General features: G+C 37.0%; 1 protein-coding gene and 1 non-coding gene across 4 annotated transcripts in view; one reads left to right on the top strand and one right to left on the bottom strand.

The window, feature by feature from the left end:
* Positions 1-27,519, top strand: part of TMEM161B (transmembrane protein 161B) — an 89,062-nt gene that overhangs the window by 19,956 nt on the left and 41,587 nt on the right. For 2 of the 3 annotated variants that reach the window (XM_066381803.1, XM_066381805.1), the window contains exon 2: positions 11,281-11,384. In XM_066381803.1, coding sequence (XP_066237900.1) covers positions 11,281-11,384 — 104 coding nt within the window. Of the gene's footprint in view, positions 1-11,280; positions 11,385-20,422; positions 20,563-27,519 lie in introns of those variants that run through there. The other variant, XM_066381804.1, reaches the window with a different exon arrangement.
* Positions 18,516-18,620, bottom strand: LOC136404626 (U6 spliceosomal RNA). Its single transcript, XR_010751347.1, has one exon. It is a non-coding gene; the product is annotated as a U6 spliceosomal RNA (small nuclear RNA).

Here is a 27,519-nt window from a genome sequence, read left to right as displayed (position 1 = left end):
TAAGGAAACAATGCCCTTCACTACTGCAACAACAAAAAATTAAGTACCTAGGAATAAGTTTAACCAAGGAGATAAAAGGTTTGTACTTGGAAAATTATAAGACATTGAAAAAAGAAATCAAGGGAGATAGAAACAAATGGAAGCATATACCGTGTTCATGGATAGGAAGAATAAATATCATTAAAATGTCTATATTAACCGAAGCAATCTATAGATTCAGTGTAATTCCTATTAAAATACCAATAGCATACTTCAAAGATATAAAACAAATATTCTAAAAGTTTATATGGAACCAAAAAGAACATAAATAGCCTGAGCAATCTTGAAAATGAAGAATAAAGTGGGAAGTATCACACTTCCTGATGTCAAGTTATACTACCAGTCTGTAGTAAGCAAAACGGCTTTGTACTGGCATAAGAACATGCATACAAATCAATGGAACAGAACAGAGAACCCAGAATTAAACCCACATTTTTATGGACAATTGATATTTGACTAAGGAGGTAAGAGCACACAGTGGAGTAAGACTGTCTCTTGAATAAATGGTGTTTGGAAAATTGGATATGTACATGCAAAAAATAGATCTAAACCACCGACTTAACATCATTCACAAAAATAAACTCAAAATGGATAAAAGACTTAAATGTAAGTCACGAAACTATACATCTTGGCAGAAAACATAGACAGTAAGTTCTCTGATATCTCTCGTAGCAGTAATTTTTGCTGATTTATCTTCACAGACATGTGAAATAAAGGACAAAATTAACAAATGGGACTATATCAAACTAAAAAGTTTTTGCACAGCAGAAGACACCATGATCAAAATTAAAAGACAACCCACACAATTGGAAAAATATTTGCCAATACATCTGATAAGGAGTTAATAACTGAAATTTATAAAAAAAACTTCTAAAACTTAACACCAGGAAGGTAAAAAATCTAATTAAAAATGGGCAAAAGAATTGAATAGACACTTCTCCAAGAGGACATACAAATGGCCACTAGACATATGAAAAAATGTTCAATGTCATTAATCATCAGGGAAATGCAAATTAAAACCACAATGAGATACCACTTCACACCTGTCAGAATGGTGATCATTTACAAAACAACACACAGTAAGTGCTGGCAAGGGTGTGGAGAAAAGGGAACCCTCCTGCACTGTTGGTGGGAATGCAGACTGGTGCAGCCACTGTGGAAAACAGTATGGAGATTCCTCAAAAAATTAAAAATGGAACTGCCTCTTGACCCAGCTATCCCACTTTTAGGAATATATCCTAAGAATACCAAATCACTGATTCAAAAGGAGAAATGCACCCCTATGTTTATTGCAGCATTGTTTACAGTAGCCAAGATCTGGAAGCAGCCCAAGTATCCGTCAGTGGACAAATGGAATAAAAAGCAGTGGTACCTATGCTCAATGTAATACTACAGGGCCTTGAAAAAGAATGAAATCTCACCTTTTGTGCAATGGCATGGATGGATAAGGAGATTATTACGGTAAGTGAGGTAAGCTAAGCAGAGAAAGACAAATATATTTCACTTACATGGAATCTAACAAACAATGAACTGAGGATGGAGTAGAGGCAGAGGCAGGGTCACAGGGAGCAGAGGGACAGCTGTCAGAGGGAAGGGAGATGAGGGGATGAGATCAGAGAAGGTGAAGGGATTAGTGAAATTATGTAATTAAATATACATAACACATCGATACAGATAACAGGACAGTAAATCTGAAAAGGGAGGGGGGTAATGGGGGTCTACAGGGTGTGTGGTGAGGGAGATATATTGAGTGGGTCACTTGAATTCATGTTAACAAAATAAATTAAAATTAATGAAAAAAATTTTTAAATGCATTTTAAATAGTAGGAAGTGTCCATATTTATTCAGAACTGTTTAGGGGTCAGAATATTTTACACTCTCCTTAGCATCAATTTTCAGCCAGTATGCCACAAGAATTTTTAAAACATGCAATTCCTAACTTTAGTCAAGAGCACTGACTTTTTTTCCCTTAGAATGGCAAGTAAAAAAATGTCAGCAGCCTACACAAGAGCCATGTGGTGCGAATGAATCAAACTGATACCTTTGTTTTGTTTTTGTTTTTCTGTCAGATCAGTAAAAGAATAGTTTTTTTTTTTTTTTGGTGTGCTGCAGAATTTTATTAATTTATATGTACTGTGAAATGAAAAAATGAAAATGCTTGAAAATTGCTGCTCTAGAGGGCTAGTTTGTATATTTCTACAGTCTTTAGCACTGTCTGGATGAAATGCCTCTCTGTGCTGCCCATTGCTATATATAGTTCTACTCACCTGGCAGCCAGCTACTAATTTGACTTCCAGTGTATCATTAAGACAGTAATTGAAATAAACACACAGTAAATTTGAACATTGATTCACTTGGTAGTTTATGTTTATGGTAAATTAATAAAACTTACATGATTTTTGCTAGTATGTTCCATTTGACTGACTGTACCAGAGATGCATGTTTTCTATGTGTTCTGAAGAGTTGAGGGTGCCACCAAGGTCCTGTTCTTGGGAGAACTGTCTGAGGCTTGCTGGTTCATTTCCCTGAGTTTCTTTCAGTCTACAACTGTTGTGTTAAATAGTTTCTAGGGTTCTATCAATCACCCAAACTAAAACGTCCTGAAATAAACTTTGAGGCACTCCTTCATTTTATTCTGCAGTTATTTTCCTTCATATTCAGTCACACTCAAAGTTTGATTGTTGGTTTTCTTTTGATGTGCTTTTATCTATGTTCCTTCCTTCCTAGTTTCAACTGCTTCTCCCTTAGTCTTAGGTTTTTCTCTTCAGGAGATCAACTATTGCTCTGAATTTTTGTATATGTTACTTGCATTATTTTATCCTCTACCTCAACCTGTTTAGAAGTCTTCAAGGTGATCTTTATCAACATATCAGCTAAATGCATCCTCTTGGTTTTAAAGATTTAACAATCTAAAATTCTGTTGTCTTATTTCTCGTAATTCTTTGCCATATGCTGAAATCTCCTTTGTTGAGCCAGGCATTTTTGCTTCCCATGGTTACCGTATGTTCACATTTGTCATTTAGTTTGGAACTCCTTCCTTTTTCGTTACCAACTATGTGATTTCAGTTTCCACCTTACGTCTCATCTACTCTACAAAACTTTCATATTTAAAAATTTGAATTTCTATAACACTTTGTTCATATAAAATTGTGTTGCAATATTGTCTAAATATATATATATTTGTTATCTAAGATTATCATATTCTCTTAAGACAGACTCTTTAATGGTAATGCCATTCATCTTTTCATTCTTCAGCAAATATAAAGTGCTTTGACTAGGTGCTTTGACCTATTCTAAATGTCTTTGTGCTAAGTATTTGGTGTACAATATAACTGAAACTCAAAAATTGTTTGCCAAGTTCCTGATAAGAGCAAGCAATTGAATGCATGTTAAGCAGACAACCTGTACTTGTTAATTAAAGTTATATTTGCTTTCATTATCTGTAGATATAAATAGTTTCTATAGTGACATAATTTGGATTTACAGTGATTTTTAATGTTGCTTGAGTGAGGCTTTAACTCATTTGTCACATAATATACAGCAATTTATAGCTCTTATACTAAAGTAAGAGAGGCTGCAACCCTTTCTGCAAAGTACCGTTCCTACCTTCAGTACAGATCCTCCTCTGACACCTGGGCAATGCCTTAGTGCTGCTGGGCTAGTCCTCTTCTTTTCTTTACACAGTATCCAGAGAGAGAGATTTTTCTTGAATACTGATCTGGTCATACTACTTTTTGTGGGTTTCCTGTTGCCTTCAGGTTAAATTGAAAACTCATTAGTTTTGCCCTTCAGTATATGGTCCAAACCTACTACCATCCCATTTGAAGATGTTTACCAGGCTGAGTCCACTGGGTCTTGACTCATGCTTTACCTGCCAGAATGCCCTTTCACACAGCATTTTGCCCTTAATGATTTCTCCCTCTCCTTTTGCCTTGTTTTCATAGAATCCTCTGCCTATCCTCTCATCACTTTGTATTGTGATGGTCCATTTTGTCTCCTAGTGGAATGGTTGTTCATTGACGGTAGGGACTGCTGGTTCTTCCTCTTGTGTGCAAGTGGTCTAATGCTCAGCACATATAGTTTGTTGCTCAATAAATGTTTACTGAATGCACTAAATCAACTTAGTGGAAAAAGCATTAGGTTGGAAATTAAGGGGTCTGGGTTCTGGATAAGTCTTTAACTGGGTAGTTCTGTGATCTTGGTTGTTTGGATTCTGATTTCCTTATTTGTAAAATATTTAGAGATGGTTTGTTTAAATGCTTAAATTTGAATTCTATGTTTTATGTGACTCTAGGTTGAAGTAATAAAATTTAGACATTTAAATTATTTGAGCATCTCTAAGAATTCTGTCTCAGTATGTCTGGCTATCACTAAAACATGTAAATAGTTTTAGGTCATTAGGTAATACCCTCTTTCCTTTCTCTCCCTTCTGATTTATACAGGAGATAATATTGAACTGTTTGGGGTTATCTGAGTCTCAAATATATTTTCAAATATGCTTTCTAATGGTAAGCAATGTATGCCTTGTTTCTGTTTGTCAGCAGGAGAGCTAGTTTAATGACACAAAGAAAAATGTCAAGTCCACTGAAAACACAAAATTCCAAATTTGAATTTTAAAATTGCAATCATTTGTATTTTAAGTTTTGGGGATTTGGGTTTTAATATTGACCAGCAAGATAAAATATTGCTATTTTACATATTTATTTCTTAGAGAATTATTTAATTTTCCTTGGTAATAATTTTTTTAACCTACCTAGAAATGATTACTGATGAAAATGGAAATGATCGTTCTTCTGGAGACTAGAGGCAAATAGCTTTGCCTTCCTCTTCACAGCCTCAGGCTAATAGATGTGGGAAAGGTTGAAACCTGAATTCTCCCACCTTTTCCCCTCTTAGGTGCTGATGAGAAATTTCATAAATGATTTTCTTCAGTTCTAGTTATGAAGAGACTCAGGGTCTGGGGCCATTAATCCAAACTGATGATTTCTTTGCTCAAGATTTTTTTTTTCTATTTTCTTTTTTTTAAGTGAGAGTAGGGGAGATACAGAGACAGACTCTTGCATGCACCCTGACTGGGATCCACCCAGCAACCCCTGTCTGGTGTCGATGTTCTGTCCATCTGGGGCTGATGCTCACAACTGAGAATTAACTTGACTGGCCCAGGCCGGTTTGCTCAGCAGTAGAGCGATGACCTGCTGTGTGGAAGTCCTGGTTCAGTTCCTGGTCAGGGCACACAGGAGAGCCAACCATCTGCTTCTCTCCTCCTCCCTCTTCTGTTTCTCTTTCTCTCTTCATTCCTGCAGCCATGGTTCAACTGATTCAAGCATGTCAGCCCCAAGGCGCTGAGGATGGCTCCCTGGAGACCCTGACCAGGAATTGAACCAGGACTTTTAAGGCTATTTAAGTCAATGATCCATATGGTTGTGTAGTTGAGAGTTCAGCCAGGACGGACTTCGTAGCGTCACTGCATTTCTGTCCAGTTGAGCATTTCTCTGTTGTGATATTTATCTTTATGGTTTAATTTACTAAGCATTCTCTTTTAATTTAAAGATATGAAAAATACTTAGGAAATTTGACTTTTAACTTAAACATTTCAAAATTCCACTTTTGTGTAAACTTAGATATAGATGTTCAGTTGAGCAGTGAAGTCATCTTACTAGAATGGTTTGTTTTAAAATTAAAAATATTTGTGTTTCTTGGGTAATGAATTAAATACTTTATACTTTATATTATACGTTAATCTCTCATACTGTAATTGTCAATTAATAATGTCTTAAAAGTTTATTTAAATTTAGTATTGTTTTAAGTTGATAATATATAAGATAAATAATTCTTTAAAATGATTTCCATTTGAAAATATATTCCAAGAATTATTTTCTATATGAAATCTATATGAAAATGAATAACCTTGGTGAAATATTTTTACATAATTTAAACATTACTTCTCCAAAAGATTAAGAAGATTCCTGTATTGGGATAAAAGTGACATATTTTCTTCTATTAGAAATTTAGGGAAAGACTTCTATTATATACATATTTAACATAGTACATGGATGAGGTTTTAAGAAAGTATTTCAACTTTATTTTAAAAAGTGGACATGGCATAGTAAGGTAAAGGAGTTGAGTGAGGCAACACTTTTGCGCTGAATGTTTTTTAGTCAGACATCAGCTGCAATGCTGATAGTACGCTAGCTATCTTATGATGTTTGCCTTTCTCAGTCTTGGTCTCTTTAGTTCTTTCTTTGCCTCCATATTTGATCAGTCTCTGAATTTTGCAACCATATATTTATAACTCTTCTCTTCTGAGTATCAGAGATACCACTGTGAAGTCATATCATTTCTGGTCTAAATTATTGCATAAATATAGTTGATATTACTAATTCTAGTGAATCCAGTTAGCTTATTTTTGTTTGTTTTCCTTCATATGGTTTACATGTTCAATAGTTGGTCTATCAGCAATATCTCATTATACTTAGTGATTTGGGGTTAGAGTGTGAGAGTTTACAAGGGTGCTTCTCTTCCTCAGTACATCACATTCTATTATGTCAATCTTCTAGATTAGTCTTTTGGAACTGCCATTTAATACTTGTCACATTTATTAGCTGTGACTAGGGTATGATTTTTGCTATTAAGGAGTATACACACTATTACATTGTGAACTATATTGTACTAGATGACTTAAGATTCTGTGATACTTTCATTTTTTTCAAGGCTAGATTGAGTTTCACTTTGTCTACACAACTTAAGTGTGTAATCTCAAATGAACCAACCTTCTGACATACTTGCTAATATATTTTTTTACCTTGTTCTGTCTGAAAGAGTGCTTTGTAATGGCATTCATTCTATGGAGATTGTAGAACTTCTATCACAAACTGCATAGAAAAACTTCAGTGGGGGAAAGATAGTCTAGTCAGTAAATGGTGTTGGGAAAATTGAACAGAGATATGCAAAAAAATGAAACTAGACCACCTTCTTACACCATACGTGAGAATAAACTCAAAATGGATTAAAGACTTAAATGCTAGATTTGAAACCATAAAAATTCTAGAAGAAAACATTGGTAGTAAAATCTCAGACATTTCTCATAGCAATCTTTTTTTCTGATATATCGCCTTAGGCAAGGGATACAAAAAAAAATAACAACGGGACTACACCAAACTAAAAAGTTTTGCACAGCAAAATGAAACCATCAACAAAATGAAAAAACAACCCATTGTGGAGAACAGTGGCCAATGATATACCTGATAGGGGGTTAGTGTCCAAAATTTATAAAGAACTTAACAAAACTCAATACCTAAAAAAAAATCCAATTAAAAATGGGCAAAGGACCTACCTGCCTGAATAGACTCTTCTCCAAAGAGGACATACAGATGGCCATTAGACATGTGAAAAGATGCTCAACATCTCCAGTCATCAGAGAAATGCAAATTAAAACCTCAATGAGATATCACCTCACACCTGTCAGAATGGTTATCATCAATAAATCAACAAACAGCAAGTGGTGTGGAGAAAAGGGAACCCTCATGTACTGTTGGTGGGAATGGAGGTTGGTGCAGCCACTGGAAAGTAGTATTGGGTTACTTCAACAAATTAAAAATGGAACTACTTCATGATCCAGCAATTCACTTCTGGAAATATATCTGAAGAAACCCGAAACACTAATTCAACAGAATATTAACACCACTATGTTCACTGCAGCATTTATTTACAATAGCCAAGATTTGAAAGCATACCAAAAGTTCTTCATTAGTGAGTGGATAAGAAAGCTGTAATAAATTTACACAGTGGAATACTACTCAGTCATAAAAATAAAGGCACTCTTACCCTTTGCAACAGCTCAGATAGATATGAAGAGCATTATGCTAAGTGAGAAATAAGCCAGTCAGAAAAAGAAGTACCACATGACTTTATTCATATGTGGAATCTAATGAACAAAATAAATTAACAAAATAGAAACAGACTCATAGAGAATTGTCAAAGAGGCAGAATATTACCAGACTGGGGGAGAAAGGTGAAGGGATTAAGCAAAAAAAACAAACAAAAAAACCTCCTAGAGCCCTGGCCAGTTGGCTCAGCGGTAGAGCGTGGACCCAGTGTGTGGAAGTCCCGGGTTTGATTCCGGGACAGGAGAAGCGCCCATCTTCTTCTCTACCCTTTGCCCTCTTCTTTCTCTCTATCTCTCCCTCCCCCCCCCCCCCCCAGCCAAGGCTCCATTGGCCTCTGCCTTAGGCGCTAGAATGGCTCTGGCCACTACGGAGCAACACCCCAGGTGGGCAGAGCATCGTCCCCTGTGGGCATGCCGGGTGGATCCCGGTCAGGCACATGTCGGAGTCAGTCTGACTGTATCCCTGCTTCTAACTTGGGAAAAATACAGCAAACAAATAAAACAAAACAAAGCCTCATAGACACTGACAACAGCATGGTGATTACCAGAGGGGAAAAGGCACTGGAACAGGTACAGGAAGGTAGAGAGGGAGGGTAGATGCTGATGGAAGGAGACTTGACTTGGTGTGGCGAACACACCATACTATATACAGTTGATAAAGAATTGTATACCTGAAACCTATATAATTTTATTAACATCAACCCAATAAATTAATAAAAAATGAATAGCCCACTATACTATTTTTTTTAAAAAGTCATTTTCTCAGCTTAAAAAAAAGAGTAACTTTGAGTGTTAGAAAATATAAAATAGGCCCTGGCCGGTTGGCTCAGTGGTAGAGCGTCGGCCTGGCGTGCAGAAGTCCCGGGTTCGATTCTCGGCCAGGGCACACAGGAGAAGCGCCCATCTGCTTCTCCACCCCTCCCCCTCTCCTTCCTCTCTGTCTCTCTCTTCCCCTCCCGCTGGGGATGGCTCCTTGGCCTCTGCCCCAGGCACTGGAGTGGCTCTGGTCGCGACAGAGCAATGCCCTGGAGGGGCAGAGCATCGCTCCCTGGTGGGCAGAGCTTCGCCCCCTGGTGGGCGTGCCGGGTGGATCCCGGTTGGGCGCATGCGGGAGTCTGTCTGTCTCTCCCGGTTTCCAGCTTCAGAAAAATACAAAAAAAAAAAAAGAAAAGAAAAGAAAATATAAAATTGTAACTTTTGATATTAGGTGCCTATAAAAGTGGTCTGAGCCTTAACCAATTGGTAAAAGTTAAGGTATTAAAATATCTATAGTAAAACCATAGTTGAGGTAGATTTCAAAAAGACATTTTAAAAACTGTTCTATTTAAGAGACATTCTCTAATTTTTTTTTGACAACAGTCTGTACATATTCTTTTTTGATTAGGCATTTGGTCTTTTGCTGATTGATTCATGAGAACTGTATATAATATGTAATTAGCAAAATATCCATTTGTGATGTAGGTTACAACTGCTTTTTCCCAGTTAGACTTTGACATTGTTTCTATTGTTTCTCTATGTAGAGATTTGATTTTTTTAAATTAATAAACTTTATTTTTTATAGTAGTTTTAAGTTGACAGCAAAATGAATAGGAAAATGGAGTTTTTATATACCCCTGTCCTTACATGTGCAAAACTTTTCCTACTGTGGACCCCCTATGCCAGAGTAGTACCTTTGTTACAGTGATGAACAGCTCGTCGAAGAATTTGTTATAATCAATGAAATTTGATTTTTTCAACTTATCTTAGACATATTTTTGAAAGACCTTTATTCTTAATATTAAAAACAAATGTTTTCTGTAATAATAGTGATATCTATGACAGTTAACAACAAATAGAACTAACTCATTACTTACTCTGTACCAGGTACAATTCCTAACCACAGCTTGATTAGGTAGGTTGAATTATTAGCTTAATTTTCTAGAAGTGGAAATAGAGGTGCAAAATGATTAAATTACTCAAAACTAGGAGATGGCAGATTGAATCCCAGATAGTTTGAGTTCAGAATTCATGCTCTTAAATCAATATGCTACACTGCTTCTTTTTAAGCATTTTCTATATTTTATAAAAATATAATTTTGGTAAATTAGATTTGAGTTCCAAACACAACCTTATTTTTGGATGTTAGAAGGGAGACCCCACCAAAAGGAGCGTACAGAATTGGTCAGCAAGGTGGGAGCAAAGCAGTGGATGTGGTGGACATTGTGGGAAACCGCTGAGATTTCAGATAAAGAAATAGAATTTGGCAAGATGAAGTGATTTTGATGTTAGGTGTTTCAGTGGCTGAAAAGCAGAAGTCAAATGGAAGCTAGGGGGGAGTATGAGAAAGAAAAAGCAGTGAAAATAAGTCTTTTGAAAAGTGGCTGTGAATATGAAGAGGGAGGAGGCTATAGTAAGGGAAAATTATTGTTATTTTTTAGTATGATAAAAACTTAAAGTTATTGCAGTGCTGATAGGAAGGATTTAAACAGAGAAGAGGTGAAAGAAGATACAGGAAGGAAGTTACTCAGTGGTTTATGCTCCTGATAACCAGAGGATGGGCTCTCAAGCACAAGTGTAGGGATTTGCTTTGTGTAGAAATATTCTATTTCTAGAGGGTGTGGGAAAGACTAGTGTGGATACAAGTGCTTGTGAGCTTTGTGGCAAATGAGAGTTCACATTTGATGGTGTGTATTTTCTTTGTGAAATAGATGTCCTCTACTGAGTGGAGAGTTAGAAATTTGAGGTAGATTGGCTGTGTGAATAGAGGAAGTTTGAAGTTTTGTATCATAGACCTAAGGGGATTTTGAACATTGTTGAAGGCCTACTACCCACTGGAAGTTGGTGATGACGACATGAATTAAATTTTCTTTTCTAATGGCTTTCAGGGAAATTCTGCCATATCACACTTAATGTAATTAATACTCTAATCATTCACTACCACCCTAGAATTAAAAGAAAAAAATGCATACTGTTTTTAAAGCTTGCCAAGCTAGTATTTTGTGTGTGTGTTGAACAGAGTAGATTTGGAGAAAGAAAAAAAAAACCCCACTAGTTTTTACTTCATTTTGATACCTGTACATAATTGAGAATATTTCTTGAAAATAAATTTTGACTGTGTATGCTAATTCATTTAACTTTTGTCCACATAGATGTGACTCTTGGAGAACTTACAGAGGATTATACAATGAGATTGCATATTTTAAGTTTAAACATATGTGGTCTTGAATGCCTAAATGCCAAAATAATACATATTTTAATAGTAACTCCTCTTTTTTTAAGTATCATTTTCAAAATGTATAGAAAGTTTTCTGGTGATGTACTCAAACCTAAATTCACTTATTGTGTTATTGTTAAACTTGTTTTCTTCTTTTACACAGGGTGTAATAGGTATTCAGCTGGTCGTTACCATGGTGATGGCCAGTGTCATGCAGAAGATTATACCTCACTATTCTTTTGCTCGATGGCTTCTCTGTAATGGCAGGTAAGTCAAGTATATGCTGGTTGTCATTGACACTTTCAAATCTCTAGTTTACCAAGCTGATTGTCTTCTGAGGTAGTTAAAACATGACGAAGGAAAGTTATGAGAAAAATCTAACTTCCTTATTTCTCTTGAGAGATTAATAGTTTATCTGATTAACAGAGAGATAATAGGGTCATGGTCAAGAGTTTAGAACCTACCTGCCCCCTTTTCTGTCCCTTTTGGTCCATGGTCACTGAAAATACTATATAACTTTTCTAGTTACCTTTTTAAAAAGTTGGTCAACAAAAGTGAGACCAGAAATTGAAGTGCTTAAATATTTTCACAGTTATTTGAAGAAATGACTCACATGACTATTATTAGTGACTCAGTTGAGAGTTGACTCTGAGTTAGGGGTTCTTTTACTACAAAGAATTTAGAAGTTACTTTGTAAGAATTTTTATTTTTTAGAGAGAAGGAGAGAGAGAGAGAAAGAGAGAGATGGGGGAGAAGCAGGAAGCATCAACTCAAAGTAGAACTCATCAAATCAAAGTAAAGAAATTAAATGTAGGAGATACAGTGAGGCAAAGGCAGGACACCTGCACACAGAGAGACATGCCAGAATCGGTGTCATTATGAAAGCTAAGTCATAGATTTGGTACCATGACTATAGTTTTACTCTAGTTACTCATCTCCAATAAATAACTAAATTCTGTTATTGATTTGTATGTCTGTTTCAGGTTGTTTAGATCTTTTGAAGTTAGAAAACAATGGATAGTTCTTATTTTCCTAATGATTTCATGTACTGCAATATTAATAATAAGCCTTTTAGTTCAGGACCATTCCATCCACAAAGCTTAAAATTTTCTTCATAGAATTTATTTTCTAGTTTTAATTATTTATATTCTTTCTCTGTGTGCTTATACTTTTTTCATATCAGTGTTTAAATATATGCTGCTCACAAAAATTGGGATATTTCAAAATGAATATGAAACAATAAAATAGGAAGTATTTGATTTGTTTTTTATTAAACAAGAACATCAGAAAAGCTCATGACAAGTCAAAGAAAGTGGTTTGATTATGCAAATGAGATACAAAACCAACTTTTATTTCATTGGTGAAAATACACTCTAGAAAAGGCTGAAACTACTGGAGTATCTGCACGTTCCCTGATCCCTTATTTTTGTGAGCAGTGTAAAAAAAATACTATTCAGACTGCTTAAAAATTCTTTGAACACTGATATATGTGTGTGTAAAGTGTGAGAGAACAGTTATTTGAAATTGCTTATTAGCAAAATAAAAAATAGCTGAAGATTTAGTAAAGTTGAAAGCATCTACCAGCTCTATTTATAAGTGAAAAATCAATCATCTATAACTAGTATTTAACTGTATAGATTTATGGAGTGTGTAATCTTGTTTACTTATCTTGCTTAGCAAAAGCCTTTGCCATGGATCATGAAAGAGGAAACATCAGCTGAGCAAATTATTATTAATTCTGAATAAATGGAATCTGAATTACTAAAGTCGATAAAATACATTAAAGTCATTTATTTTTTACTGAGATTGCACATTTCTAGACTCTGTGATGTCTTTAGTGAGACTTCTAGATCTCTTGGTTGTAAAGATCTTGGCAGCTTTGTACAATGACAATTTTGTAGCCAATGAAGTTTATCCAAAGTGTGATTATTGTTAATTAAAAAAAAATTATCTTGGCAGTCTTGTTTTATTTAACTCTATATAATCAATTTCCATGTTTTTATATAACTTGGTCTTATCATTTGTTTCTATAAAACATTCACAGGTAAAACTGAAAGGTTAAAAACCTTATTCTCTTGCCTGATTAGGTAGTGGCGCAGTGGATAGAGCGTAGGACTGGGACGTGGAGGACCCAGGTTTGAAACCCCAAGGTCGCCAGCTTGAGCGTGCGCTCATCTGGTTTGAGCAAGGCTTACCAGCTTGAACCCAAGGTCTCTGGCTTAAGCAAGGGGTTATTCAGTCTGCTGTAGCTCCCCAGTCAAGGCACATATGAAAAAGCATTCAGTGAACAACTAAGGAGCTGCAACAAAGAATTGATGCTTCTCATCCCTCTTCCTTCCTGTCTGTCTGTCCCTGTCTGTTCCTCTCTCTGTCTCTATCTCTGTCACACAAAAAAGAAAAAAAAAGCCTTATTCTCTTTGTTAATATTCGATTAATGTCATTTTAAAATCTCACTTTTTGACAGTATGTGTCAAATATGCATACTAATAATTTGAGAAAACATGAAGTTGATTTTTTAAATATTCTTGATTTGCTTTTGTAAACAGATTAAATTTAGTGTTAATGTTCTCTCGAATTTCAAATCATGTTCTAAGGATACTAATCAGAATTTTCCTAGTAATAGTTTCTCTTCTGCTATAGTTACATTTCCTCCCTGGTTTTTTTGTTTCATTTTGTTCTGTGTTTTTAATATTATCTGCCTTTTTTAAATGTTAATCCTTTATTTTTTAGGTCATAAACGAAATTGCTAAATGTTGTTTTCTAACTCTATTATAAGATAATTGATTTTATACTTTGGGGATAATTATTGTTTTACCAACCTTTTGTGATAGGATATAAAATTTTTAATATTGAAAAAGTCTAAAATTACTTACAAATTGCTTAAGTAAACATTTATTGAGTAGAAATGACACTTTGCATTTTAAACCATATAATGCTGCTGAATTAAAGAAAGAAAGATCAGAGGACAGTCTTTTGTCTATAAAATGCTTAAAGGAATTTAAGAGGAGAGGCTTATGAGGACTTTTTAAATTATTGCTAGTATGGGATGGCTTGGGAGTGACTAGATTGAATAAAACTATTCAAGTGAATGGGTGTGTATTAGCCACATAGGTTAATCATGAGTATGACAGAAGAAACTTCTTTTCAGTTTTTGTATATATCATCTTTTTTTTTTTTTTTGTATTTTTTCGAAGCTAGAAACCGGGAGAGACAGTCAGACAGACTCCCGTATGCGCCTCCCGTATGCGCCCAACCGTGATCCACACGGCACACCCACCAGGGGGCGACGCTCTGCCCACCAGGGGGCGACGCTCTGTCGCCACCAGAGCCACTCTAGCACCTGGGGCAGAGGCCAAGGAGCCATCCCCAGTGCCCGGGCCATCTTTGCTCCAATGGAGCCTCGGCTGCGGGAGGGGAAGAGAGAAACAGAGAGGAAGGAGAGGGGGAGGGGTGGAGAAGCAGATGGGCGCTTCTCCTGTGTGCCCTGGCCGGGAATCAAACCTGGGACTTCTGCACGCCAGGCCGACGCTCTACCACTGAGCCAACCGGCCAGGGCCTATATATCATCTTAATATTAATTCCAGTAGTATAAATACTGCTCACAAAAATTAGGGGATATTTCAAAATGAATATGAAGCGATAAAAAAAGTGTTCGATATTTTTTTTATTAAACAAGAACATCAGAAAAGCAAACAACAAATCAAAGAAAGTTGTTTGATTATGCAAATGAGATGCAAAACCAACTTTTATTTCAAAAGGCTGAAAGTACTAGAGTATCTGCACGTTCCCTGATCCCCTAATGTGTGTGAGCAGTATATCTTCAAATTGTAAATAAATATTCATATTTTTCTTTAATATTATGACTTCTCTTTTTTGTATCCTATACATTAATTTTTGTTCATGTCTTATCTATCTCTTTTTCTTTTGTAATGGAGAGTTTTAAGTGGCACCTGATCCATTTTATTTTTTGAACAGTTATTTTATTTTTTTAAGACTTTATTCATTTTAGAGAGGAGAGAGGCACTCCCCTCCCATATGTGCCTTGACCAGGCAAGCTCAGGGTTTTGAACTGGCAACCTAAGCGTTCCAGGTCGATGCTTTATCCACTGAGCCTCCACACATCAGACCACACCTGATTTTATAGTGTTGAGTAAGCCTGCCATTTTCCTGAAGAAGTAAATCCCTTAAAGGAATAAACACTTTTTGCTTGTAAATTAGCAGCCTGGTGATATTTATTTATTAAAATGTATTATTTTAAACATTTGATTAATTGATTGATTTTGTAGTGACAGGAAGGGGGAGAGGGAGAGAGAGAAACATCAATTTGTTGTTCTACTTGTTTATGCTTTCATTGATTGATTCTTACATGCGCCCTGACCAAGAATTGAACCTGCAATCTTGATGTACTGTGGGATGAGGCTCTAACCAACTGGGCTACCTAGCCAGGGTAGACTGGTGATTTTTAATATGAAAACATTGACTAGCTTTTCTGGCTCTTTTTAAATAACATTTATATATTGCAATTACTGTTGTAGGTCTGTATTTTTTTTAAAAACAAACGACTGCATAGTCTTTAGTCTGGTTTAATTCTTTTAACATTGCCTTTACAATGTTGTAAAACTCCATACTGATAAAATTTTTATTTCTGTATTCTTGTTTGGATGTGTGCACTCTGAGCTAGGTAAGAGAGGAGATATATTTGGAGTATGTTATGTCCTCAGAAATATTAGGAATATTAGTATATGAATTCAGTAAAAGTTTCTTATTCAATTTCCTCAGACAGGAGTGAGGGTCAAATGGGGAGTCAGAAAGAGATTGGGCAGCTTTCCAGGTAGAGTCTTCACAAAATGATGGTTTAAGGATTCAGCTATCCTTCAGATGGTGACATAGGGATTGTAAACTTATCTTGTGACGCTACTGCATTCGAGTCCTCTCTTAGATGCTGTGCCAGTTGGCAAGTTAAGAGAGAGGGAGGGGCCTATGGATCTTTATGGAGATTCTAGGAACCAAGCTTAGAAATAGGTGTTATCATTTCTGCCCGTATTACATAGGCTAGGGCCCTGTGATTATTAGTTCAGGCCAACGTGCAAGGAAGGCTGGGAAATGTAGTTTTCATTTTACCTAAGAAGTAAAAGCAGGTTTAGAGAGTCTAGTCCTTCTCTGCTGAAGTGATATTCTCTCCATTTTTACAAATGAGAACACAAATTTTAACTTCAGTCACAATCACATACTGAAAAATGAAACACATCAGGTCTCTTACCCTAGAAAGTGTAGTATTTATTTGTTTTTGCCTGGTCATCGACTGGAGACCTTATCCTGGAAATGACATATGTACTTGAAAATCAAGTTTTGAATTTGGTAGAAGTCAACTTTTCTACAACCACTGTGATCTCTTGGCAGATTTCAGAGTAATTTATTTAAACTTGTCTTTTTTCGACCTGTTTTTCTAGCTGTTCTTAGCCTTTTAGAAGTTTATGATTTCTCTTTACTTACTGTATTTTTATGACTTCTCTACAGCTACATAGCCATCTTTAGTCCTAAATGAAATGAAATTAAATGGCACATCAGCACTGATTTTGATTACCAAAAGCATAATAAGTATGAAGTAGAATTTAAGAAATGTCATTTATTCAAATTATACTTCTCAGTCACCATTTGAGATTAAATTTATTCTACATTACTAAATTTTATATTTTGTATTACATTCTTCCAGTTTTTTAAGTAGGAAATATTTGTCTTCTAGAAAACATTTTTTTCATGCGTTTTAATATGACTATTAGATTTTGTTGAAGGGATTTTTACTTTAACAAGAACTTAAGTACTATAGTAAGATCTCTTCTACCCATAATATGTGAGCATGAAAAAATCTCAGCCAAAGGGTCTTAGTGCTCTCAGATTGCCCTACTTCCCCTCGTCCCCAGAAGGAAAACTCCTGGGAAGTTGATGTTTCTGTACTTTAGTGTGAACTGCTTTTCCTACCTGAAGGAACACTTGTTTCAACAGTTGCTTAGATTGCCTAAAGATGTTCTGTATCGTGTTCAGCATACCACTGATTTGTAGCCAAAGTATTCTACTTGTAATTAAAGTTCCTTTTTTGTTTTGAAGTTTGCTTGGCCCCTCTTTTCACGGAGAGGTAAGTGATAGGTTACATTCTTCGTACATTTGAATAGTGGGTTTTGCATGATAGTAGGGTTTGGCTTTTTCTCCTTAATAGCGTCTTTGATGAATCTGCTCTCCATTTTCCCGATTGTTTAGCTCAAATGTTAGGCACTTTTCTCTACCCCTTGCCTTCGTAGGCTCTCACTTTTGTCCCGATGGCTTTAGGCGACCCCTGTGTTTTGGTCGTTCAACCCTCGCCGGGTCAGGACCCACAGGTTGAGAACGGCTGTGTTATGCACTTTTCTCTACCCCTTTGCCTTCCTAGGCTCTCACTTTTGTCTGCTCCTTCCCTTCATATGTCCCTTATCAAAAATGTTACAGTTGGATTTATTCTGAAATCTGTCTAATCCAGTATTGGTTAAAGAGGTTGTAACAGCACCTTCATATTCATATTCAATTGCTCTAAATTTTTTGCTTCTCTTTTTGCATGTTGCCTGATTCACGAATCTGCAAGTTCCCTTTGGTGAAAGAAACCTACTATTCAAATGCACAGTAGGTGGGATTTATGACCTAAGGGAAAGGTTTAAACTTTAAGCTGCTACCGTTATGGAATGCCTGAGTCCCTGCTCTCCTTGCATTCGCTGTCTTAACTTCCAGTTCAAGAATGTCATGATGTTCTATTAAAATTTCCAGTTATTAACAGGAGACTATATATGTATAACAAACAATATTTTAGCTAGTTGTACTGAAAGTTTTTCTAAGTTTTAAGTGGTCTTTGTTTTCTCCTAAGTTTCTTGTTTACTTATCCAAATTTAGAGATTTAGAATGAAGACTAAAGCCGTCTTTAGTGATCTGTGTTGTTTACCCTGAAATAGATTTTTGTATGATTATTTACATATTAAAGCTTTTTGGCTTGCTCTGAATACCAAATTATTTTATATTTATGTTTAGATTTCCATTTTAAATTTCAGAAATTTTTACTTCTGAAAAGTTTTTAAGTGGTTTTCTTTAAATGACATTGTTGCTTAAAATTTTTAGAGTTTGGGTCAATATGTTCTGTTTTCTGATACATATGCTTTTCATTGCTGTTGAACTGTTTTAGTAAGGAAGGTTGTCATAAGGTTTATACAAAAAAATCATTGAAAAGTTACTTTAATAATTTTATGATGGATAATGTTATCTGAGACATTGCTGACAATTTGAATGTAAGTAAAAAGAGCCACTGAATAACCAAGGTGATTGTCATAAAATGCACACTTAGCTAAAATGCTAGAGGTTCAGTTTTTTAGTTAGATCCTATTAATAAAGGAATGCTTCACAAATTTGTGTGTCATCCTTGCTCAGGGGCCATGCTGAGTTTCTCTGTATCATTCCAATTTTAGTATATGTGCTGGTGAAGAGCACTTGTTATTTTTTTAAAAACATTTTTTTTTATCACTAAAACAATACATATCTGATGTAGAATACAGGGTAAATTGATAACAAGGAAAATAACTGTATAAAGTTTGTTATATTTCCTTGTAATCTTTTCTATTGATATTTTATCTTCATGGTTGTGATTATATTGTATGTGTAATTTTATACCATGTTTCTTTTGCTTAACATATTAACAAAGCATTTCTCTCTAATTGTATTTTTGTAACCATTATTAACTGCTACATAGAAAAATAGTAAACTTTTGTAACAGTCTTCTAAGTCTTTATTAGAAGGGATAATGCAGCAGTTACAAGCATCTTGCAAATCATTTTGCTGAAATACACATACTAACAAACAGGAAAGGAAAAGACTAAAAACTGAGCCCAGAACTTTATAGTATATATAGGAACCATATGGTATGGAATCAAACTGTGTATGAAGTACTGACTGTTGAAAAACACTATGTAGCTATGGTTCTAGGTTTTCATTTGAATTAATGATCTAAGACCTTTGGTGGCCACTCCATAATCCCTGGCAGTCTTTGTAAGCTCCACTTCATAGACAGCTTTTCCAGCCCAAATCCTTCCTCCTGAAACATTGTCCTTGCCTGCCTCAGCGTCACTCTGAGCTCTTGAAACCAGAGCCAGTTATCTCTTCTTCCTACCATCAAACCCATAGAGCTAGATACACATGAAACCCTACCTTTTTCTTTTAATGTTAATATATTTTAATTTTTTCCTGTGAAGGAAGTGTCTTTCTGTCGGCGCAGTTCCTGTACTTGGCTTTGGACCTCATTCATTCTAACCTCCATCCAAACTTTGCTTCTTTGGTCATTTCTCTCTTCTGTGTCAGTTGCTTCATTTCTTTTGGATTATTCCTGTTGGTATACACACTTAAAAAAAACTCCCATTTAAAGTAACAACAACAAATAAAGAAGAGCCACAACCCCTCCTCCTTTTCTTAAAAAAAACAACAACCCTCTCTTATCCATTTCTTAGTTTTTGGCTTATTTCTTTGATTTCCTTTGTAGCCATATTTGCTCCATGCATTGTCTTCATAAACTCTTCCTTCTCACTTCCTTTTTAACGGTTTGTTTAGCCTTCTACCATGTTTTATTTTCTCCTTAGGTGATCTTATTAATTCCTGTGGATTTAAAAACCACAATTATGTAATGACAGCAAGTTATCTGAGTTGTATACTCTAGTACAGTGATTTTCAACCTTTCTTTTTCATGGCACAAACACACTAATTACTAAGGTCAGTGCCCCTGACTAAATACAACCATTTTCATCTCATGGCACAAACAAATTAGTTACTAAAGAAGAAGAGGTCAGGGCCCCTTTTTCTTTAATAATTAGTTTATGAGTGCATGAGAAACAAAGGTTGAAAATCACTGCTCTAATACACAGGTACCTCTTGATATTTTTACTTGGTGTCTCATAAGTACTTGAAAATTTAGCATGTTGAAATTCTTGATTTTTTCCTGTTCTACTCCATTTCAGAAAATGTACTGCCATCTTCCTTTGATTGTAAATGTAGACATCATCCTGCATTCCTTACTTTTTTTCACTCCCTGCCTTTAGTCCATTGGCAAGGCCTATTGATTCGATGTACAAAATCTCTCTGCTATTCTTGCCTCCTTCTAATTCACAGAGCCCCAGAAGGATCTTAAAATGTAAATCAAGTCTTTCTTCCTGCCTTAAGACCATTACTTTAGCATAAAATTTAACTGCATGCCATGACCCAGAAGGTTTTGCATGATCTGTTCCCTTCTTATCTCTTCAGCCTCCCTTGTTTCTCCTTGCACATGGGCTACCTCTTCATTGGCCTTTTGGTTACTGCTGTGTTGTTTCGCGCCTTTGTGGTTTTGGATATGCTGTTCTCCACCTGGAATGCTCTTCCCTTCCATTCTTCTCATCCTTTCGCTTGGGTAAGTGTGATTTTAGAGAGGTTTTCCTAACCTAATGTAATGACTTAAGGCTTATGTAGCTCATTCACACCACTTGTTTGGTTCTTTTGCGTGGTATCCAATTTATGATTTTTGTTGTTCTTGTTAAGTTCTGCCCCTTCTGGAATATAAGCATCTGGAAAGCAGGGACTTGGGCCTTTTAGGCCTTATTGTGTGTGGTTATATCTCCATTGCCTAGCAGAGTACTTGACCACAGTGGGCTCTGTGATATCTAATGAATGAATTAATGAGTGAGCAACAGACTCAAAGTCGCCCTAAGAACACGTAGCATCCTTAAGTTCTAGCTTTGAACAATAACTGTTTATAATGAATATGACCTGAGTTGTCTAGTAAGAAGTATAATCCATTTTAGAAAATGGGTTCATACCATAAGTGGAAACAAGCTTGATTATAAAGAAAATGGGTCCTAGAAAATATAAGGGTCTTAAAATTTTTTATTATTATAGGACTCTAAATCTAACCTAAGTTTTCCTATGAAGAGTTTTTTTTATACTGATTATTGTTTCTCCAAGTGAAATAACTTATTTTAGTCTATAAAATGAGTTATTGCTTAAGTGTTTTCTAAGTATTATACACTTAATTCTCATCATTTGTGGATTTTGTTTTTGTAATTTGCCTACTTGTGAAAGTTTATTTTTAAAATTATTCATTAAAATACCACAAAATCTATAGTTATGATAATTTTAAGTAGTTTATAGACATGCAGAGTAGGGGAAAATTTGAATGGGCCTGTACCCATTTTCCCAGCAAGTGAAGCCTTAGTGTTTCACCTCTCATATTGTAAACAGGTGTCTTTTCGTGGTCTATTTAGTCCCACGTGTTTCACATTTTTGCTTTTTCTGCTGACTTCACCATTTAAAATGGCCCCAAGCTTAGTATTGAAATGCCGTCTAGTATTCCTAAGCAAAAGAAAGCTATGATATGCCTTATGGAGAAAATTTGCTGTAAGTATTTATAGAACTCAGGAAAATGCAATACTTATGATTACAGTTATTAGATAAGCTCTGTTCCGGCATAAGTTACAGCGGTGTTGGCTATGGATATAATGTACATGAATCAACAATATATATTAAATAAGGTATCTATGTAAACAGAATCATGCACAAAACAAGATTACACATAGATTGATGAAAATGTTATGACCAGGGGCTCTCAGGAACCTAACCCTGTATTTCCCTTAGGAGCAGTGGCTCAGTATTTGCTGAAACTACATAGAACATAACTACCACAAATAACAAGAATTGACTGTTATAATTCTGGACTTCAGTAGAAATTTTAGGAAGTGCCTCCTCACTTAATTAACATGTATAGTTTAGGGATTTTTGGTTAGGATATGTATTTTATTTTAAAATCTCTAAACTGAGAGGAGAACTGAATTCATTTGATTTAATGAACCTTTTTAAGCACTTACTATCTTCCAATAACTGTACTAATGTTAATCCAAATTCGGAGGAACCCGAAATATGGAAGACAGGAGCAAAGTCCGTCGTTTACACATTAAAGTTTTATTGTCTAGCTTGGCCAAGCGGCGGGAACTCCGACAGAAATCTGACGGAGAGCCCGCTGGCCCTTTGTTCTACTTAGTTTTTATAGTTTTGTAAGTGGGAAGTACAGAAGCAAAAATTGCAATTAGGAGCCCCTTACCGCTATTGGTTATAGTCATATGTCCTTTAACATGATAGGACCACGTTCAATTTGCAAACCATACATCATTTTGGAGAAAACAAAATTTACAAGTCAACACAATGGTAGAAAAGATATCTCTTTACATATTAAAAGGCCTTCCTATATTTTCTAGTGTTCATCTGCCATCTCTCTGTCCAGAGTCAGAGGTATTAACCACATGCATTTACATAAGAGAGGTAGTTTCTGTGGGAACAAATGCCCGCAAATGGCTCATAGTTATAAGAAAAGGTTTATTTTGGCTTTTCCCTTCCTGCACCTGGCTAGCCATTCACTCCTTTCCCCACAGGTGTGGTGGAATGTCAGGGAATCTATGCTTTCCTTCCCTTTTCATTTACAATACAATGGCAAGATCCATCCTGGTTATGCCAATCACACAGTACAGAGACTATTCTCACAATTTCTCTTCACACCTTAACCCAAATTAATAAAATGTCCTCCAAGCCTCCTAAAATATTAATATTAATTCTGTAGCCTTTGGTACTTTACAACACCTGCGGGTGAAATGGCTCAGTGGCTCCTCATTCCCCCCTCTGAATGGGAAGATAAGACACGGTATCTACCAAGGGGAGAGGCTGGTAGGTAGGCTGAAACGTAGATCGGCAGACCAGGAGGTTGATGGCCCCTAGCTGGTGTTTGACCAGGGTGGGATAAACAATAATCAGGTATTGCTCTCTTTGTTAACTGGGCAGGTGAGATGGGTGGTTAGGCCCAGCACCTGTCCCCTGGATATAAAAAAAACCCTGCTTATATTTTGGTTTCCAAAAGATATTAAAATTTCAAATTTGTGTGTTGTGATTCTTACTCATTTGAATTCCCATGTTTGGATTTGAAAGCAGACTGGAAAAATACAGAATAAACACAAAATTAGTATAGCCAATGCTAACAGATACCCAAAACAAGTATACTAGTACATCACAGTGATTAAAGCCTTTAAGCAAACTTTTTAAGCTAATACAACAAGAATCTATAAAAGAGTAATGTCCTTAAAGTGTTCATCAAGTCCAAGTTGGCACCAACACCATTCCAAATCTTTGCAAATGCATCCCAACCCCATTTCAGTCCATCAAAAACTGTCCCAGGAGGAGTCCAGGAAGAGTCCACATTCAGGAGAAGTCCACATGGCACTGGAATTGCCGTCACACTTCTACACTCTGCAGTTAGCGTCAAAGTCCCAATGACTGCTGCTCCCAGCTGGCAATGACCCAGGTAGACTGGAAAAGACACCTGCAGCACGCATGAAAACGGAACTTTCATTTTCTTTAAACTGGAGAGGTGAACCCAGGGTGCCTTTCTCTGGAGCTCTGCAGTTATGGCATGGTGAAGAGAACCTGTGGATACACTATCCTGGGTAGCAGAGGTAAGTTCGTCTAAATTAGGAGTAAGTCCCAGCCTAAAATAGGCATGGGGCATTGAAGCAAGAGGAATAAAGGAAACACTAAATATTAAACAAAGCAGCAGAAAATAAGACTATCAACACCCACAACAGAGATCTTCGAGGGATGAATAAAAAAACTGAATATTCAGGCAAGGCATAGTAGGTAGCCCTTGTGTCCATAAGAAAGGAGATCAGTTTACCTGCTACTTGGAAGAAATACCCTAGGCTCATCCACAGCGATGTGAGATGGGGCCGATGGCCCTGGGCACCTTTAGTCTTCAGTGGCAAGCCTCAGTAGGCTGGCAAGGTCAGGTCACAGGTAGCCAGAGCAGGGCTAGAAGAGACTGAACCCTCCCTTGGAGGAGTGAGGGAGCAGCTTACCTTCCAGTGTCCCTTTTTTCCATAGTAAAGGCATGTCCCTGGTGGGGCCGAGAAGCCTGGCAGGCTTTAGCTCAATGACCTTTCTTTCCACTCTTGAAGCAGGGCCCTAATGGGAGTCCTATGAAGTCTCTCGAGGGCGTTGGAGCCTTTATGGGTGTATGCCAAGAGCTGGTATTTTTTACCTGATCTCTTTTTGGCTCTGTCTGCCTTTTCTGTTCCTCTTTTGGTCATTATAGACCTTAAATGCCATGCTCAGATCTCGTTGAGGGGTTTGAGGGTCCCCATCTGCCTATATAAACTTTTTCCATATACCTAGGGCTGATTGGAAAAAGACAAAACAGCATTATCAGCTGGACTAAATAAAAGAAGGTAGAAGTTTGCAGGAAGAGAAAAAAGTTTGGCATCTTTTGTAGGATTTCAGAGTCTCTCAGTTGCTGAATCAACCTGTACATTAGTATTTAAGAGAAAATTTTAAAAGTCCAAAACACGAAGTTTTATTGAAAACAATAAAATATAGCAGATTCTTATTTTAAAGTAAAACTGACTTTTCCCAGAACTTTCCTAGTACCGCATTATTTTGATTACTATTAAAAACAAAACAAAACAAAGTCCCAATTTCAAAATAATTAGCAAACCTGTTGGTAAACATTCTTTTCATGGTTCTAGTTATTTTTTTTCCTAAATTTTACATTTGCACCTTTTTAAGAATGAGAGTTTTTCTTTACACTAAAGGAAACAGATTTATTGTAATAAACTTAAACATAAAAAAACCCTGAATGTCAGAATTACATAGACCTTTCATTCAGAATAAATATTTAAATAAGCTGTTCTGATGCATCTAAAATATCCAACAAATTAAAACAAATTTTAGCACAAACTTGCACAATGCACGCAGCGGTGAGATACTATCAGGAATACAAAAACAAATCTATTTAAGTAACCCATATAACAATAACAAAGTATTCAATGTATTAATACTATTAGAGAGATATTATAAATTGATACAGTAGCTTAGTGCCATGAAAGATTAATTTTGACCGGTTTTTAAAGAGAAAGAGGTAGTCATGTCAGACAGCTTAACTCCTGAAGCAAGTTTAGATTTTAACAGAATCTTACCTCTCTCCTGTATTTACCAATGGAATTAGAGCCTTGCTTAGGGTGGCTCTTCTTTCTTCCTTGTCACCACACAGATTTTTAAGCATTTGTTGAGTATACTTTATAATATCTTTACTTCAAAATTTTAAGAAATACTTGTCTTTATGTTAACAAAACATAGTAAATGCATTTTCAAGTAACATTTCCAAACTTATTAAAAACAGTTATATTAATTAACAGGCAAATTAAAGTGCACAATAAGGCTGGAAAATTCCAGTACATTATTTCCAGTGGCCATTATTTTTCTATATTATTAATGAAAATCTACACCTTTGCTAGGTAAATTCACCCTGTTTTAAGTGTTGCAGCCTGAAGTTTGAAGCAGTTTGGCCAAAATTAGCAAGTTTTAGGATTCACATTTTATTCAATTTAAATTTAAATGAGCGCACTATATTTACTCCAATTAAAATTAGAAATTTGTAGGGATAATATCATCTTTAATCCTAGCTTGCACACAGTGGGCAAGCAAAAACGCACACACCAGGCTTCAAAAGCCACTCACATTCAGTGCTCACAAAGCTACTGACCTATCTGAGCTTCCCAGAATCGAAGGTTCCAGTTCATCAGACCTATCCACCTCTGCTCCCCATCTTCTCCCTTCTCTTTGCATAAACTCTGCACAAGCCGGCCCTTCACTCAGCACTCCACCATCCTGGCCGCCTCTCCCGGCCTCCTTCACGTGGCCTTTCTCTGCTCTCTCTAAAGTTAATCTCAGGAACCAAGAGAGCAAGCTTTGCTCTGCCCTCATTTTATAGTGTAGAAATCCATACCTCTAATCCAATATACAAAATAGGGAAGTCTCCAACACAAAGTCACTTATCAGAGACATGATGGGATTGTACCACCCCACATCAAAAAGGGCTGTGAAGGCTTAATCCCAAAACCAAGCCCAGGCTACAAGAATTCTACCTGCCCACAGCCCACAGAGACACATATTAATATCACCTGGGCAACAGCCTCCACGTGGGCAGTGCCACCTTTAACAAAGCGAGCACAATATCGATATATTTTATCTGCCTAACACCGTTATTCAAGATTTGCACCGGCCGACAAGCAAACACACAGGGCTCCCAAAGCCACTGACAAATTCTCTGGTTCCAAAACCAGGAGATCTTCTCCAGTATTTCCTAGAATCAAAGGCTTCACCAGTCCCAAAGCCCCAGGACGCCGACTAGGCCCTTCTTTTCCCCCCAGCCAAACACTGTCCAATCTCGCTGGGGCGGGACCCACCAAACCCTGCCGCCGCCTGCTCACACAACTTCCTCTTCCCTACCCGCCGAAAGGCACTTCTCTCACGACCCCGGCCTGGGGAGCGCCCCACAGAACCAGCACCCCACAGAACCAGCCCTGGGATGCCAGAGGCGGCCTCCGAACCGCGGGGTGAGAGAGCAGGCGCCCTCGGGGCTAGCCGGGCACCCGTGGCAGGGAGGGGCCCATAACAAGCGCATGCGGAGGAAACCAAGCACCAAGCGGGTGTGGGAAGCCCCTCGGGCAACAGGCAGGTCCACCGGGAAAACACACGGGAATTCCCAAAACCGCCACACACGGCCAGCCCCTGACACCCAGGACACCTGGTGGCCCCCTTTCCCCACGCTCTAAAAACTGACGAATGCAGTGACAAAAACAGATAGACAAACAGCAAAAAAACCCAGACAAACAGCAAAAACAGATAATAGGCGCCATCAACTGCTCTCGAGCTCGGAATATCTAAACTCAAACGGGGTTCCCTAAATGCGGGGTGCCCCCACCAAAGTTTCCGAACCTCGCGTCCGAGGGGAAACCGGCCACCGGCTCCTTCCCGGCCCGTCAGCCAGAGCGCACGTGGCAACCAAAACGGTCACGACCTTGTTTCCACTTACCCGGGGTTGGACAATAAAGCTCCAATGTGCAGACCGACGGCTTTCCCGGCCAATGCACCAAATGTTAATCCAAATTCGGAGGAACCCGAAATATGGAAGACAGGAGCAAAGTCCGTCGTTTACACATTAAAGTTTTATTGTCTAGCTTGGCCAAGCGGCGGGAACTCCGACAGAAATCTGACGGAGAGCCCGCTGGCCCTTTGTTCTACTTAGTTTTTATAGTTTTGTAAGTGGGAAGTACAGAAGCAAAAATTGCAATTAGGAGCCCCTTACCGCTATTGGTTATAGTCATATGTCCTTTAACATGATAGGACCACGTTCAATTTGCAAACCATACATCATTTTGGAGAAAACAAAATTTACAAGTCAACACAATGGTAGAAAAGATATCTCTTTACACATTAAAAGGCCTTCCTATATTTTCTAGTTGTTCATCCGCCATCTCTCTGTCCAGAGTCAGAG

The sequence above is a fragment of the Saccopteryx leptura genome, chromosome 4 (assembly GCF_036850995.1).
Source record: "Saccopteryx leptura isolate mSacLep1 chromosome 4, mSacLep1_pri_phased_curated, whole genome shotgun sequence".
Taxonomy (NCBI): Eukaryota; Metazoa; Chordata; class Mammalia; order Chiroptera; family Emballonuridae; genus Saccopteryx; species Saccopteryx leptura.
The sequence above is the reverse complement of the archived record's forward strand: the minus strand, read 5'-3'. Positions and strand labels throughout refer to the sequence as shown.